General features: G+C 43.0%; 3 protein-coding genes across 4 annotated transcripts; 2 read left to right on the top strand and 1 right to left on the bottom strand.

Annotated features, from left to right (window-relative positions):
* The first annotated feature begins 311 nt into the window (after window positions 1–311).
* Window positions 312–3,751, top strand: LOC102618692 (MDIS1-interacting receptor like kinase 2-like). Its single transcript, XM_006494530.4, has 3 exons — window positions 312–821; window positions 1,229–2,845; window positions 2,994–3,751. Exons 1-3 carry the CDS (start codon window positions 407–409, stop codon window positions 3,362–3,364), a joined length of 2,403 nt encoding a protein of 800 aa, XP_006494593.2. The 5' UTR covers window positions 312–406; the 3' UTR covers window positions 3,365–3,751.
* Window positions 3,752–3,849: 98 nt separating this feature from the next.
* Window positions 3,850–15,461, bottom strand: LOC102618988 (auxin-responsive protein SAUR22-like). 2 transcript variants are annotated; one of them, XM_052433019.1, is made up of 4 exons: window positions 15,329–15,461; window positions 5,650–5,698; window positions 4,549–5,577; window positions 3,850–4,444 (listed from the first exon to the last, which is right to left on the bottom strand). In XM_052433019.1, the coding sequence occupies exon 4, from the start codon at window positions 4,322–4,324 to the stop codon at window positions 4,022–4,024; it is 303 nt and encodes a 100-aa protein (XP_052288979.1). In that variant the 5' UTR covers window positions 4,325–4,444; window positions 4,549–5,577; window positions 5,650–5,698; window positions 15,329–15,461; the 3' UTR covers window positions 3,850–4,021. The 2 variants fall into 2 exon arrangements, with proteins under 2 accessions (XP_052288979.1, XP_052288978.1); XM_052433018.1 differs by having other exon boundaries at window positions 4,549–5,698.
* LOC107175491 (uncharacterized) lies at window positions 8,576–9,079 on the top strand. The gene has a single exon (XM_052432601.1). The coding sequence runs from the start codon at window positions 8,576–8,578 to the stop codon at window positions 9,077–9,079; it is 504 nt and encodes a 167-aa protein (XP_052288561.1).
* Window positions 15,462–15,740: the final 279 nt, after the last annotated feature.

Below are 15,740 nucleotides of genomic sequence, written 5' to 3'. Positions count from 1 at the left end.
AATCTACTCCTTTTTGGGTCTAGCGTCCTCGTTGACAATGACCATCCACACACTGCCCGTACGGAGCGGCTCTTATGTACATCCAACAAATAATTGAAAAGTCTACGAAGACGCAAAGAAATATGATTACACGTTAAAGGTTCATATCTATATGACCTGTCCTCATTTTAAACAAAATAGACGCATTATTAGAATTAGAAAACCACTCGATAGCGAGGACCTTGACTTGTACTCATTTTCGACATTCAAATCAATATTTCTTTTTCTGAAAAACCAAAAGGCTAAGACCTTGACTTATGTAGACACTTTCTATTTGTTTTGCGCGTTTGGTTGTTGTACAGTATTATTTTATAATAAGCCCAAAATCCATGGTGAGGTACAATTCCAGTTACGTTAATCTCAAGAAATGATGCTAAACATGGTGTTGTCTTTCTGCATTGCCAGGGTGTTTGTAATAGGGGCTACCCTTTTGGTAGGTGCAAGCTATTTTGGGGCTACTACTGATGATATATGCGTTGCAGCATTCGAATTAGAAAGGGAAGCTTTAGTAAATAGCAGTTGGTGGAGCAATTTGATTGATAGCAATTCTTCAGATCATTGCAAGTTGGACGGTGTTACTTGCAACACAGCAAGAAGCATCATTGAGATAAATTTACCCGGAAAGAAACTGAAAGGGGAGCTTAGCCAGTTCAACTTCTCTTGCTTTCCAGGCCTTGAAAGTCTCAGTCTTCGGTTCAATTATCTCTTCGGAAGCATTCCATCTCAAGTTGGAGCTCTTTCAAAACTCAGATATCTTGACTTTTCTTTTAACAATCTTACAGGTAAGTCTTGGAACTTGTCTTAAATACTGTTCTTGTGCCCTTATTTATTAGGTTAACCTTTTGGGTTAAAGTGATTTATCTAAAGTGTGATATTATGGTCATGATCTCTAAGTTGACTCCCTTTATGTGCAAAGCCTTTCAATTATTTCTTTTCGAGCTCATCTTTTGGCCAATCTATGAATGTCTATCCTAAGTTTTAATCTATGTTTCACGTTAGGATGTCCATTTAAACTTATCTTAAATACTATTATTAGTCCTTACCTATCAACTTGAACTTTTGAGTTAAGACAGATTCTCTCACATAAATTTTTAGTTAAGCTCATAAGTTATTAATTGAGCTAGCTGCAAGCTATCCCCTCATCAAAAGGTAACCTATTATTGAAATGTATTAGTTGATGATATTACAGGTTCTATTCCTCCAGAGCTTGGGAGTTTAAGGAACCTGGAGGTGCTGAATCTGAAAGGTAACAACCTCAATGGAGCAATACCTTCAAGTCTCTGTCAATTAACAAAGTTGATAACCATGGCCCTGTCTCGTAACGGGCTTCATGGTCCAATCCCTTCAGCTATAGGTGATCTAAACAACTTATTGATCCTGAGTCTTGACTCCAACAAACTCAGCGGTATGCTCCATCAAGAACTTGGAAAACTGAAGAATTTGGTTGCATTGAATGTGGGAGGTAACAAATTAATGGGACCTATTCCTTCTACCCTGTTTCGTTTGACCAATCTGACCTATCTGTATCTTCATTCTAACCATCTCAATGGCTCGATTCCTCCAGAGATAGGAAATATGACTGGTCTATTAAAAGTAGACATGTCAATGAACAACATAGAGGGTACCATTCCACTTGAGCTCACCAGATTATCTCAACTTCTATATCTCAGCATTTCATCAAACATGCTTTCTGGCCAAATACCAATTACAATTGCTGGACTCATCAGCCTTAAGGGTCTAGACCTCTCTAATAACAAACTTAGCGGTCCCATCCCACCCGAGATTGGCAAATGCTCAGAGTTGAGGAACATAACATTGAGAAACAACAATTTAAGTGGAAGCATTCCACCCGAGATTGGATTAATGAAATTAGAATACTTGGATCTTTCTCACAATAAACTTAATGGTACCATCCCTCCATTTCTGTATCATAGGTTTCCTTTAGACTTGTCATATAATGACTTGGAAGGTGAAATCCCAGACTATTTTCGGGATTCCCCATTCAAAGTTTATGGCAACCAGGGTATCTGTTATTTTTCTGCTTGCTCTACACTCCATACGCCTACACCTTCAAAATCTAAAAGCTTGGTCCTTCGCGTACTGAATATTATTCTCCCAATCACTGCATGTGTCATCTTCTTAACTCTTGCATTCATAGTTTTTCTTCTAAATAAGAAGGAAATAGCTAAACTCATGACGGGACCAACCAAGAGTGGAGATGTGTTCTCAATATGGAATTATGATGGTAGAATTGCATTCGAAGACATAATCAAAGCGACAGAGGATTTTGATATCAAATACTGCATTGGAACTGGAGGTTATGGCAGCGTTTACAAAGCACAGTTACCCAATGGCAAAGTAGTAGCCTTGAAGAAGCTTCATCGTGCGGAAACAGAGGAAACGACCTTCTTCAATAGCTTCCAGAATGAAGCTCATGTACTATCCAAAATAGCACATCGAAATATTGTGAAGCTTTATGGTTTCTGTTTACATAAAAAATGCATGTTTTTGATTTACAAGTACATGAAGAGGGGAAGCTTGTTCTGCTTTCTACGCAATGATTATGAAGCTGTCGTGTTGGATTGGACAATGAGAGTGAACATCATCAAGTGTGTGGCTAATGCTTTGTCATACTTGCATCATGACTGCATGCCATCAATAGTTCATCGCGACATATCAAGCAACAACATTCTTCTAAACTCAAAACTAGAAGCATTTGTTGCTGACTTTGGTACGGCTAGACTTTTGGATTCTGATTCATCCAATAGAACTATAGTAGCAGGCACTTATGGATATATTGCTCCAGGTGATCAACTATCTTCCCTATTCTTCTCATGCTTTATTTATCACCTTTAATTTCGACATTTAAGACATATAGACAATGTCATTTCATCCCTTTTATTTTTTCATATAGACAATGTCATTTCATCCTTTTTTTTTTCTCTCTCTCGTAGAGCTCGCATACACTATGGTTGTGACAGAGAAATGTGATGCTTATAGTTTTGGGGTGGTGGCATTGGAAGTATTAATGGGAAGGCATCCAGGAGAACTCCTCTCGTCGTTGTCATCACCATCATCTGATCAGAAGATAATGCTAATTGATGTCCTAGATCCACGCCTTTCACCTCCTGTAGATCGAATGGTCATGCAAGATATTGTTCTTGTTACCACAGTAGCATTGGCTTGCTTGCATTCCAAGCCAAAGTTTCGACCTACAATGCAGCGTGTGTGTCAAGAATTTCTTACCTGCAAAATAGCATTGGTAAATCCTTTCGAAGAAATTTCAATCTGGCAACTCAGAAACCAAATAAATACAACTTCTTGATGAATGTGATCGTTATTTATGGAAATTCTTACTGATAAAGTTCCTGTACTCTAGCATTTTCTTGTGTTCAGCCACTTTCAGAGCATGTTCAAAATACAAAGCCATGAAGACAGCAAACATATTTAGATAGCAAGATTACTTTCAAGAGCATTTCGCATTTCATGACAGAAAATGAAAACTGAAATGAATTTGCTGTTATTGAAGGTTTTGGTTCCCAGTAAGCTGAGTTTGAATTAAAACAGAGTGTTTTAAATTCAAATCAAATAAGTTTCCTATCAACTGCTTCAACTCCTCATCTCTTTGGAGGTGCCGATATTATCAAATGGAATTGATCAGAAAGCCTCAGCATCAAAGCTAAAAACGAGCATGTGCTGATTGGAAAAATTTCTAATTAATGTTTTCTTTCTCAGCTTATTGGCCATCATGGAGTAAACTTCATAATTTATTTAGTCTTGAACTAGATTTTCAATCACAAAAAATATATATAGTCTAAACTCTTAACATTCAATTTAGTATAAAAACTGCAGTAATGTTTACAAATAATATCTCTTTTGGGCAGTTAACATTCCCCATCGTATCAGATCATCTGCCTAAATAGTGAAAAATGAATATACAAAGAATTCACTAAACTGCCCTGCCTCAATCTTTCGTGCAGCATCAGTTTGCGCTTAAGCTAGAAGTTAGGTTAATGAAGGTGTCTTCCCTGCAGGGAATTGTGAGGCCCCCCATTGGATGATTGAATCCAAATTCGTCCTCAGCCTTACTTAGCAATTCTTGAAAGGAAGGCTGACTCAATAATGATGCAGGAATTACAAATCGCTTCTTCTGGCTCTCTCCAACATAAACTGCAAGGTAGCCTTTTGGTACATCTTTGGACATTGAAGTTCCTCGAGTCGCAAACAATTTTGATTGGCGTAAAATGTTCTTAGCATGTGCAACAACGGGGAAGCGAATAGTCATGGCTATTTTTAATGTTATTGCTTTAAGAAGGTGATGAATACAGTTAGAAAAGAGTCCAAGTCAGATGCCACATAATCATGTGAAGCTGTCAAACAATAACCTTGGACACAAAGCAAGAATCTGTATTCAGGGAAGGAGATCAACAAAATTGTAAATATGAGAAGAATAATCTCATGAAAATATTGTATAATTAAATGGTGATTCTTGCCATGTAAAACACTTACCATGTAAAGTATCTAGCCATGCATATAAATAGCAGAGCTCTGTACAAAGATCGTGGACAGCAATAAAAAAGCTATTCCTTTAAGAATTTTATCTATATCAATAACGAAATGAGTGCTAGAAGAGATGATGACGATGACTTGGTTTGCTTATGAGATATCGTGTGTGTGTGTATAAGACGAAAGGATGTGATTGAGACTCTGAAATGAGTGGTGAAAAGGCATTTGTGTGGGGTTTGCTTAGAGACATAAGCACCTGAACTATCACATGGTGCTGTCTTGCAACTCATTATCAGCAAATAATGTAATCAGTTCTTTTATTTCCTTAATAAATTTAGCCATTGTAACTACTCTATCCCTTATCCTCGATCATTACCCTTCACTTGTGAGCATACGCAACGTTATTAAAGATGTCTTATGCGTGTCTCTACTCAAAGGGTCGGTAAAGTTTACAATTACATCAGCATTAAATGCCCAGCAGACCATTTGTAATCTTTAGCTGGTCGTCGAGTGGCTCATATCCAAATTTGTAGCTTGTAGGACCAACTATTCATTTGCTTAGACACAGTTTGATCTCTGGTCCCCTATAATACATGCTGATCAATTAACAGTTAGGTCCATGTGATTCTTGGCCACTATCACTTGAGAAATTAAAGGACATCACTCACTAACAGGACATTCAGCACAAGCTTTTCATAATGTATGCCACCAAAGTTACACTTTGAATGATGCAGAAATTTCTTGATTATGAGTTGAAAGATAGAATATGATCAGTCAGGTGCTAATGTCTACTGGCAAGCCCCACAAAATGCCCTTGATCACCACACATTTCTACATTCAATAGATTTCCAGGACCCCATTTTATCTATATATACAAACACATGCATCATATCCCAAAACCAAATCCAAGTCCTCACCAGTTTCTCTCTAAGAAATCTTCGGTTTCTTCTCCCGGAGTCATCTTTGATCTTCGTCATCACCTGCAAAGCTATGGCAATTCGTTTTCCAAGTGTTTTACATGCTAAGCAAATTCTGCGTCAATTACAGTTGTTAACGAATCAAGCAGCAACAGCTTCGGTGTCTAGAGATGTGCCAAAAGGATACCTCGTAGTCTATGTCGGGGAGAGGTCACAAAAGAAGAGATTCATAATTCCTGTTGTTTGGGGGGTATACTTCGACAAGGCCAGCCATGACGAGCAGGTATCGGGTAGTCGGATTCCGTGAACAGGTATATTCTGCAGAAGTCTGGTAGCAGGTGAATACAAACAGGACTACTCTGCTCGTTCACGAATGTACCCTCTACGGGGCCACAGTAGGAGCCGGCCTCCTACTAGGAGCATAAGGCCGTTCCTACTTGAGGTTGAGGTGGGGAGACCTGGTCAATGACGGTTGGCGAGACGTGCACTCCTGCCTGAGAATCAAGCACGAAGTCCATCCAGTCACGATTACGATAATGGAGCATCCACTTCCGAGAGTCGGGGAGATGATGGACGTGGATCGTGGGAAGGCCTGAATTCAAGGGAAGCCTATAAAAAGGTAACCAACGAAGGTAAAAGGGTTAGATTTTTAGAAATTAGAACTTAAGAAAAGAATTTTTCTACCGAGAGATCAGAAAAGATCAGAAAGGGAGTCTTACGAGGAGAGATCTTGGTCGTAGACGAGTTAGTTGAGGAGAGATCCTGGTCGTGGACGAGTAGAAAACCAAAATCTCGCATCAATATTTTGGCGCCGTCTGTGGGGAGCTGAGCAAAAAGCTTCTGTTATTAGAGAGAAGAAGAGGAAATGGAGTGAGGGAACAATGGATGTAGGAGGAGGCAGTGCACAAGGAGGTGACTTGAGGCTTAACGAGTCCGTGACGTTGAGAGAGATAGCCAACGAAGCACGAGAAAAAGCAATGTATGAGCGGATGTAACAGATGGAGACCCTGACAACCATCCTACACGAGTTGAGAAGCAAACGAAGGGGAGTTCAAAAGGAGGGGGTGAGAAGTGGCAGAGTGACACCAAGGCACGACAATATAATGAGAGGTCGGACCACCAAAAGATTTGGTGGTGAGGGGGGTAACTTTTCTCTACGGGGAGAAAGCCATAGAGAAGAAGATCAATCCCCGGGAAGACAGATCTTTGATAACGATGACGGGGTGGCGAATGCAGAGGAAAGAGAACTCCGGCAACACTTGCACGATGTTGGCCAGGAGCGAGATCAGGTTGCAGCACGTGACCCTGGTCGTACCGTACAACTGGAAGAAGAAGTGCGCAGATTAGCGCAGATAATAAATGATATGCAAGGACGGAGCAGAGCACCTGGTTGGAGGATAATGCTGGATGGAGAATCCCCACTCTCGGTAGAAATCATGAGGGCAGTCATTCCGAGGGATTTTTGCCTCCCAGACCTCAGATACTCGGGGCGAACCGATCCGTTGGTGCACATAGAACGCTTTAACGACATAACTGGGGTGCAAGGATTATCCCAAGCTCAAAGATACGGGGTTTCCCGCTGTCTCTAGAGGGACGAGCACGTCAGTGGTACCGGAAACTTCCTCGAGGGAGCGTTAAATCCTTCGAGCAGATGTGCCAGCAATTTACGGAGCAGTTTTGTGGGGCAATGACACCTGAAGTTGATATGATGGAGCTGACGAGCATGAAGCAGGGAGAGGAGGAAACCCTTCGGGAATTCATCAAAAGGTTCCATCGTGTTGTCCTCAATTTGGGAGCTTTCAACCATCCTCAAGCATTAAAGGGATTGAAAGAATGGGTGAAGATAGGACGGCTGTGGTACAATTTGAGGAATCTTGCTTTTAAAACATATTCAGCTGCTTACGAATAGGCCAAGAGGGACATAGAGATTGAGGATGAGAAGGCAGCACGGGTTAAGACAGATCAGCTGGAAGGGTTGAGGAGGAAAGAGAAGAGAGCTCTACTAGGAAATAGGTCGATTAAGAGGAAGGACCATTATGCCTCAGGCAGTGGTGCAGGGGGCCAGGTCACCTCTAATCCCGAGAAGATCCAAGCAATCGTGCAGATGAGATCTCCTCGTAACCTGAGGGAGATACAAAGCCTTACGGGGAGGTTGGCAGCGTTGAGTCGGTTCATATCCAAGGCAAAAGATAAGTGCCAGACATTTTTTCAAGTAATAAGGAGGAGAAAGAAAACAGAATGGACCTCTGAATGCGAAGAAGCCTTCCAGAATTTGAAGCAATATTTACAGCAAGCACCTTTGTTGTCCACAACGCGGGAGGGGGACGTGCTGTTCCTATATATGGCGGTATCGGATCATGCCACGAGTTCTGTTCTAGTGAGGGAGGAAGAAGGGGTTCAATATCCGATATATTACACAAGCAAGGCCCTGCTTGGTGCCGAGACCAAATATCCACCGTTAGAGAAATGGGCACTTGCTCTTGTGGTTGTTGCTCGGAAGCTGAGGCCATACTTTCAAGCATTTCCCATCTCAGTAATAACAAACCAACCGTTACGACAGACTCTCCACAAGCCGAATGCTTCTGATCGGCTAGTGAAATGGGCCATAGAGTTGAGCGAGTTCGATATAAGTTATAAACCCCGAGCAGCAATAAAGGCCCAGGCAATGGCCGATTTCATGGCAGAATTCGCAGAGCCTGAAATAGGTTTTGACCAGCTGGATGCTGCTACAGCCAACAACGAAGATCGGGTATGGCAGGTGTCGGTGGATGGATCCTCAAGGGAGCAGAGGTCTGGAGAAGGGATTGTTTTTTGAAGGCCCAGAAGGGCAGGAGATCTCATATGCTGTAAGGTTAACATTCACTACCACAAATAACCAGGCAGAATACGGAGCTCTAATAGTGGGCTTGGAATTGGCTAAGGCAGTGAAAGCGGATAAGGTAAAAACCGAACTGATTCCCAACTAGTTGCAAATCATGTCAGTGAAAGGTTTCAGCCGAGAGATGGGAAAATGGAACAGTACTTAAAGAAAGTCAAGCAAATGATTAGGAAGTTTGAGGTGGTTGATACAAATCCCAAGGGAGGAGAATAGTCGAGCAGATATTCTGGCCAGGATGGCAACGGTAGCAGATCTGAAAATGCCTAAGTCAGTCCCTTTGGAGGTGAAGTCCAGCCCTAGCATCGAGCATAATTTGGAGGTGCTGCGGATAGAACAGAAATGCTCGTGGATGAACCCGATAATCTCGTACATCAGGGATGGAGTATTACCACCAGATAAGTTACGAGCTCGGAAGATTAGAGCCCAGGCGTCGAGGTACACAATGATTGATGGGGTATTATATCGGTGGGGATATACCCTATCGTTCTTTCGGCGTTTGGATGAGGACGACGCAGATTACGTACTGAGAGAAGTACATGAAGGAATTTGCGAAAACCATTCTGGCGCGAGGTCCCTTGCCCACAAGGCTTTAAGGCAGGGATACTTCTGGCCGACGATGCACCAGGATGCGCAGGAGAAAACCAGGAGTTGCTCGAGTTGCCAGAGTTTTGCAAATTTCTTTACCCAACCACCAGAGAAGCTCACTTCCATGGCCTCGCCATGGCCATTTGCTCAATGAGGAATTGATTTGATTGAGCCATTGCCAAAGGGATGAGGGGCTGCAACACATGCAATAGTAGCGGTAAACTATTTCACAAAGTGGATAGAGGTGGAAGCCCTCAATAGGATCACAAAGAAAAAGACAACTGACTTCGTATGGAGAAAACTGGTCTATCGGTACGGGATCCCTTACGCCCTGATAGCAGACAATGGCAGGCAGTTTGACAACTATAATTTCAGGGACTTCTGCCAGAACCTCGGGATAGAGTTAAAGTATTGCTCGCCTGCTCACCCTCAGTCTAACGGACAAGTAGAAGCAGCCAACAAGATAATCAAGAGGCTTTTGAAAACCAGGCTTGGAGCAAAAAAAGGTGTATGGGTTGATGAGCTACCAGGTGTATTATGGGCGTACATGACAACCCACAAAACAACAACCGGCGAAACTCCATTCGCATTGGCCTTCGGACATGAAGCTATTGTACCGGTCGAGATAGGGACGAGACGACCACGCACCGTACAGATCACTTCGATGAGAAGGAAAACAACGACCAGATGTGCCTGAATCTGGATTTGTTGACCGAGAAGAGGAAGCAAGCATCGAAGCGATCAGTCATCTACCAGCAGAGGGTTGCTCAGTATTACAGCCAGAAGGTGTGTATACGACAGTTCAAGGTCGGCGATTGGGTACTAAGAAGGGTGAATCAAACACGAAAGACTCGACATAAGGAGTACTCGGACCAAACTGGGAGGGGCCATATAGGGTCAAACAGGTAGCTGGACCCGGAACCTATAAGCTTGTTCGTGCGGATGGCCATGAGGTGAAACGCCCCTGAAATGCAGCACACCTAAGAAAATATTTCTAGTAAGACTCGTTCCTGATTTAAAGTCATTTCTGTTCGCTTTTGTTGCTATTCGCTTTATGTTAAATCAATCTCATGTAAGCCGAATTCAATAATCAATGAAACCATGAGGAATTTCAGTCAGTTGTAATGTTATAAAAATTTCTAAGGCATGCAAAGGCTCACCAAGTCTCAAACCTTGTTTTATGGTGAAACCAGAAGCCAGGCATGCTTGGATCTGCTCGACCAAGCGAAGGCGAGCAAACCCTCAAGTACTATAAAAAATTCTAAGGTATGCAAAGGCTCACTAAGTCTTAAAGCCTGTTTTATGGCAAGACCAGAAGTCAAGCGTGCCAGGATCTACTCGACCAAGCGAAGGCGAGCAGACCCTCAAGTACTATAAAAATTTCTAAGGCATGCAAAGGCTCACCAAATCTCAAAGCCTGTTTTATGGCGAGACCAAAAGCCAAGCGTGCCAGGATCTGCTTGACCAAGCGAAGGCGAGTAGACCCTCAAGTGTTGTAAAAATTCCTAAGGCATACAAAGGCTAAGTCTCAAAGCATGTTTTATGGCGAGACCAAAAGCCAAGCGCGCCAGGATCTGCTCGACCAAGCGAAGGCGAGCATATTCTCAAACATAAGGCAACGGTAAGCCGAACGTTTCGGCACCTGCTCGACCATATTATAGGAGAACAAAAAATAAATTAATTTGCCAAGAGCTCGAGGCGAAAGAAAGCAAATAAGAACATTCTTATTAATCTGCCAGTAATTATGAAAAGCTGCTAGTCTTAACATACAAACAACTGTTGTGCAAATTTTAATGTACTCGCAAGCGCACGAATCTATTGTAGTATAGATCTATGGTGACGAGTGTCGATCCCACGAGGAGGTGGATTTTAATTGTGTTTAGAATTAATTTTGTAAATGGGTTGTTGGATTTATGGTGGAAATGATTTGGTATATGCTAAAACTTAAATTAAAATGGCGAGGATAAATTCTGAAATTGGTATTGAAATGGCGAGAATAAATTCTGAAATTGGTATTGAAATGGCGAGAATAAATTGATGAGAATTATATTGAAATGACGTACTTGGGTATCTGGATCCGTATCAACATGCATCATGGGCTAAATAATCCGTATTAATGCCAATTAAATCATGAGGGGGGAATCCACACCTCATGAACCACGCTCTAATCAATATGGTGCTAAGGGCTTATCGTGCCAAATAATAATAACCTTGTACTAGAGGGCCGGTGAAACCAAGGCGGTACTAGACAAGATTAGTATTATTTGTCGACGAGAAGTCAAAACATCCACAAAAACTAGAGGGGAAGAGAAAATAAATTTACCAAATAAAGCCCATGACACATGTTGAGACTTCACCTTCAACCCAAGCTTGAAAGAAAATTAGCCACTCATAGTTGAACTAGGGGCAAAATGGGAATTTATTAAAATACGAAGAAAATACAAGATGGAGAGGGAATTACAGAAAATGGATCCCAAAAATGGATTCAGAGATATCAAATTAGGGGGGGGGAGGCCCCCTTTTTATAGATACATGGAGTAAATCATGGCCATCGGATTAAAAACAGTTTGGACGCCCAGGATTGCGCCACGTCATCAGTCAACAGTCCACGGTTTGACCACGCGGATGAACAGTAACACGGTTTGACCCGACTTTGAACAGTAACGCGGTTTGACCCGGATGAACAGTAACGCGGTTTGGTTGAAAATAATCCTGTGTGATGCATGCACCGTACGCGAGATTTTTCGTCTACTGATATGCTGCCACGTCACCATCAACAGTACATAAGAATTTTAGTCCAACAGGATCGTGACACCTCATCAGTCAATGCCACATCATCGGTCAATGCCACGTCATCATCCGTCTATGTGAACAGTGTCGTGAACAGTAACGTATACAGTATCGTACACGTGAATAGTACCGTACATGTGAATAGTGCCATTTTTCCTTTTATGCTCCTCCTAAGGTTTTCGACCGTCCTGAGTTCAAAAGTGATGTCCGTTTTGCCGTCTGATCTCTCCTTTATTGTGAAATGACTATAATGCCCCTAAAATACATAAATTACTTAATTAAAATAAAACACACGTAATTAAATCATAAGAATGTTAAATACATAAAAGTAAGGGTTGTTAGTAAGACTTGAAATGTAAAATGACGGTTTTCTCCTTTATAAATATGCATTTTCTAACACTCAACAACAACCACAACACAAGATACATTCAAGAGGACGGCGGGTCAGTAAGCTGGGCCGCACCTACTGGCTGCTCCACCTCAGGAGCAGGGGGGGTTTCACCACTTGCCCCTGGAGGGGTACTTGCCTCGGCAACATCAGTAGGAATTGCACGAGGAGGAGAGGTTCCCTCCTTAGTGGCATTTGGCTCCAACTCTTCGACATCTTCTTTGGCTGCCTCCTCATCCATATATTGAGCAACACCAGCAGCAAGCTCGTCCATCTTCAGATCAGGATGCTGCTTCCCAAGGACGGCCATGATGCAGCAATAAGAATGCCGAAGCCCCTGGTCATATTGGTTGTCAGCTTCCTTCTCCAAGTTCTCGACCTGAACCCGGTGGGAATCCTTGAGAGATTCGAGCTGAGCCTCGTAAGTAGCCTTTTGCCTCTACAGATCCTCCCTGATCTTAGTCAGCTCTTCCTCGAGAGTGATTGCCTTTGCCTGCACGAGAGATTCTCGAGGTTGAGATCTCCAGCTTTCTTCTCGGCAGCGTCAGCTCTGGTTTTGGCCAATTGAACGTCCTCTCTCATCTTTCGGTCATAGCGGCTGACCTTCACCTTATAGTAAGTGGCCATGCAGCCGAGATGAAAAATACTATACTGCATAGCCCCTACCAGCTCACCCAAAGTGCTGCCGTCAAAGTCCTCCAAGTCCTTTTTGCTCACGAACCTAGAAAACTCACTGATATAAGGGACCAGATGCTCTGCTTGATTGTCAGGCAGACGAGATTTTGACCCAGCTGGTGGAGAAGGAGAAGTGGGGTCAGGGGCTGTTTCACTAGTTTCGCCGACTTTAGTAGGAGGAGGTGGTAGAGTCCTCAAGGAGGGGACTTGCTTCGCAATGTTCGCCTATTTCGCAATGGGAGCATCCTTATTCTGGTCCCGCTTAGCAGCCTGAGGTCGAGGACGCTTCTGATTCAGAGCCCCGATCACAGCATCTTCCATCGTAAGGTTAGTGGACACCAAACGAGATTCGAACAAGTTATAAGTAGACAGCAACTCTCGGCTTAAGCAGGAATTGGCTAACACAGCCTCGACTTGCTTGAGCGGCTCAGGTTTAAGCTGGTAGTGCACACCCTAAGAACCTGCAGTACGAGCAGATATTGGGTTAGAGATAAATCAACAGAATGAGAACAACTAGGGATACAAGACATCTAAAGTGAGCAGGCAACCTGGGACCACGAAACGGAGTGGGACGCGATAGTTCTTCCAGTCAATCTATGTAACTTGACCCTAGAGACCCCCAGCAAAAAAGAATTTTTTCTTCCAATTCCCACCACCACCAGTTAGAAGATCAGTTATGGGTTTCCTGGTCTTGGTACTTGACATGAAGTAATACTAGCCGGCGTCTTTAGGGCTGCTCTTTAGCTGGTACAGGTGCTTTACCTCATCAACTGTAGGCTCGCAATGGCAGCATCTGTCCCACAGTATGAAAACACCAAAAAGTACCCTCCACCCGTTGGGGTTCAGTTGACCAGGAGCTAAGTTCAACCCACTAAGTATTTGGGCAAAATAGGGTTGTATGGGGCACTTCATCCCGAACTTAAAACTTCCCAGAAACAGAGTAACGTATCCCCTAGGAGGCCGGCTGAGAGTATCTTTTTTTCTTGGGATCCTAAGGGGTATATCATCAGGAATGTCATACCTAGCCTGGAGGTCATCAAGGTCGTCTACTGTGGTCATGCACGTAATGAAGTCAATAGCGTAATGCTCCGATAGAGCCCTACTTTCTATTTTGCTCTTCCTATCTGGTCGCGATGTTCCTGGTGAGGACATTTCACCAGAATCTTCTCCCTGGTCCTCACTCAAGGTGGCTTCCAAACCAGAAGATCCCTCGTCGCCGCTATTGCTGGTTGAGGAGGTTACTTGGGGAGACATCCTCTTAGCACTAGTCCCAACACTAGATCTAATGGGTTCTAAGGGGATCCCGGGATCAAAGACAAAATCGGCGAGCAGACTAGGCAAGAAGTCTAACTCATCGTCATCAATCTCAATTACCTTCTCTTTGCCTTTTGACATTTCCTAAACTATGACCAGAGCAATATCACCAAATACAACCCAAGCAAAACAGAGAGAAAAGAAATTTTCTATAACTATCCAAGACCGAGGAAATAGAAATAATACCTGCAATTGTGGCCCAGTCGAATAGAGACAAGGACGGTAGCTTTTGCGCCGAGGGAGGGGAATGACTCAGTTGCCGGAGAGGTAGAAGAGGGATAAAAGACGAGTTTTCCTTTTGGGGTTTTGGGTTCCCTAATGAGGAACAAACTCTTGGGCTCTCAGCATTTAACGGCACGAATTCCAAAGGTCTCATAGCCATCGGTTTGAAATTCAAATGGAGGGATAGATTTCTACCACATCACCTCATCCGCAATTAAATGCGACACAACTCCCCAAAGCCTCTTCTTATCCTGTACGAACCAGAATTGTTGAATTTCTACTGCTGGTCCACTACGTTACCCAACACCAGAAATTGGGGGACCGGTGTTTGGGGGATATACTTCGACAAGGCCAGCCATGACGAGCAAGTATCAGGTAGCCGGATTCCGCGAATAGGTATATTTTACAGAAGCCTGGTAGCAGGTGAATACGAACAAGACTACTCTGCTCGTTCACGAATGTACCCTCCACGGGGCCACAGCAGGAGCCGGCCTCCTACTAGGAGCATAAGGTCATTCCTGCTCGAGGTTGAGGTGGGGAGACCCGGTCAATGACGGTTGGTGAGACGTGCACTCCTGCCTGAGAATCAGGCACGAAGTCCATCCAGCCACGACTACGATAATGGAGCATCCACTTCCAAGAGTCGGGAAGGTGATGGACGTGGATCGTGGGAAGGCCCGAATTCAAGAGAAGCCTATAAAAAGGTAACCAACGAAGGTAAAAGGGTTAGATTTTTGGAAATTAGAACTTAAGAAAAGAGTTTTTCTACCGAGAGATACAAAAAGAGCCATAAGATTAGTGGTCGTTTTTCCCAAAAAGGCAAAGTTTATATTTCTGACTTGAGCGTCGGAGGGTTTACGCCGGGAAAACACCCAGCGTGCTCTGACCTGTCTTTGTGTACGCAGGAGTTTGCGGAGAGGGACTCTTACGAGGAGAGATCCTGGTCGTAGATGAGTTAGTTGAGGAGAGATCCTGGTCGTGGACGAGTAGAAAACCAGAAACTCGCATCAACACCTGTGTCATTCTTGAGTCAGCCTCCATTTCAAGAATTGTTATCAAAAGCTGAAGAAGAATTTGGTTACAATAATCCAATGGGTGGTCTCACTATTCCCTACAGAGAAGACATCTTCATTAATCTCACTTCTGGGTTGAATGGATCATGATGTTGCTATAAAAAGCAATGATTGGTGACATGACAATTTTTTTTATTTCTTGTACAATTCATTTTTCTTGGTTTACGCAGTAGATTGGATCCAATGGGGAACGTTACCTATATGAGAGATTAGTTGTCCAATTCGTTCATTAATTAGTTTTTGACACATTTTGTTCTCAATGAAAGTATACTTCCTTATGCTTCCAAGATAAATTTTCCTTTTAATGTTTTAACGCCATTCCTTCGACCTCATTTGTTCGTGTTGGGAAAGGG

This window comes from Citrus sinensis, chromosome 8 (assembly GCF_022201045.2).
Source record: "Citrus sinensis cultivar Valencia sweet orange chromosome 8, DVS_A1.0, whole genome shotgun sequence".
Lineage (NCBI taxonomy): Eukaryota > Viridiplantae > Streptophyta > Magnoliopsida > Sapindales > Rutaceae > Citrus > Citrus sinensis.
Note: the sequence above shows the minus strand (reverse complement) of the source record. Positions and strands in the feature narration are given on the sequence as shown.

Coding starts and splice junctions, on each gene's coding strand:
- LOC102618692 (XM_006494530.4), top strand. CDS start 407: ATGATGCTAAACATGGTGTTGTCTTTCTGCATTGCCAGGGTGTTTGTA. Junction 822..1,228: donor TTCTTTTAACAATCTTACAG/GTAAGTCTTGGA, acceptor ATGATATTACAG/GTTCTATTCCTCCAGAGCTT. Junction 2,846..2,993: donor TTATGGATATATTGCTCCAG/GTGATCAACTAT, acceptor TCTCTCTCGTAG/AGCTCGCATACACTATGGTT.
- LOC102618988 (XM_052433018.1), bottom strand. CDS start 4,324: ATGACTATTCGCTTCCCCGTTGTTGCACATGCTAAGAACATTTTACGC.
- LOC107175491 (XM_052432601.1), top strand. CDS start 8,576: ATGGCAACGGTAGCAGATCTGAAAATGCCTAAGTCAGTCCCTTTGGAG.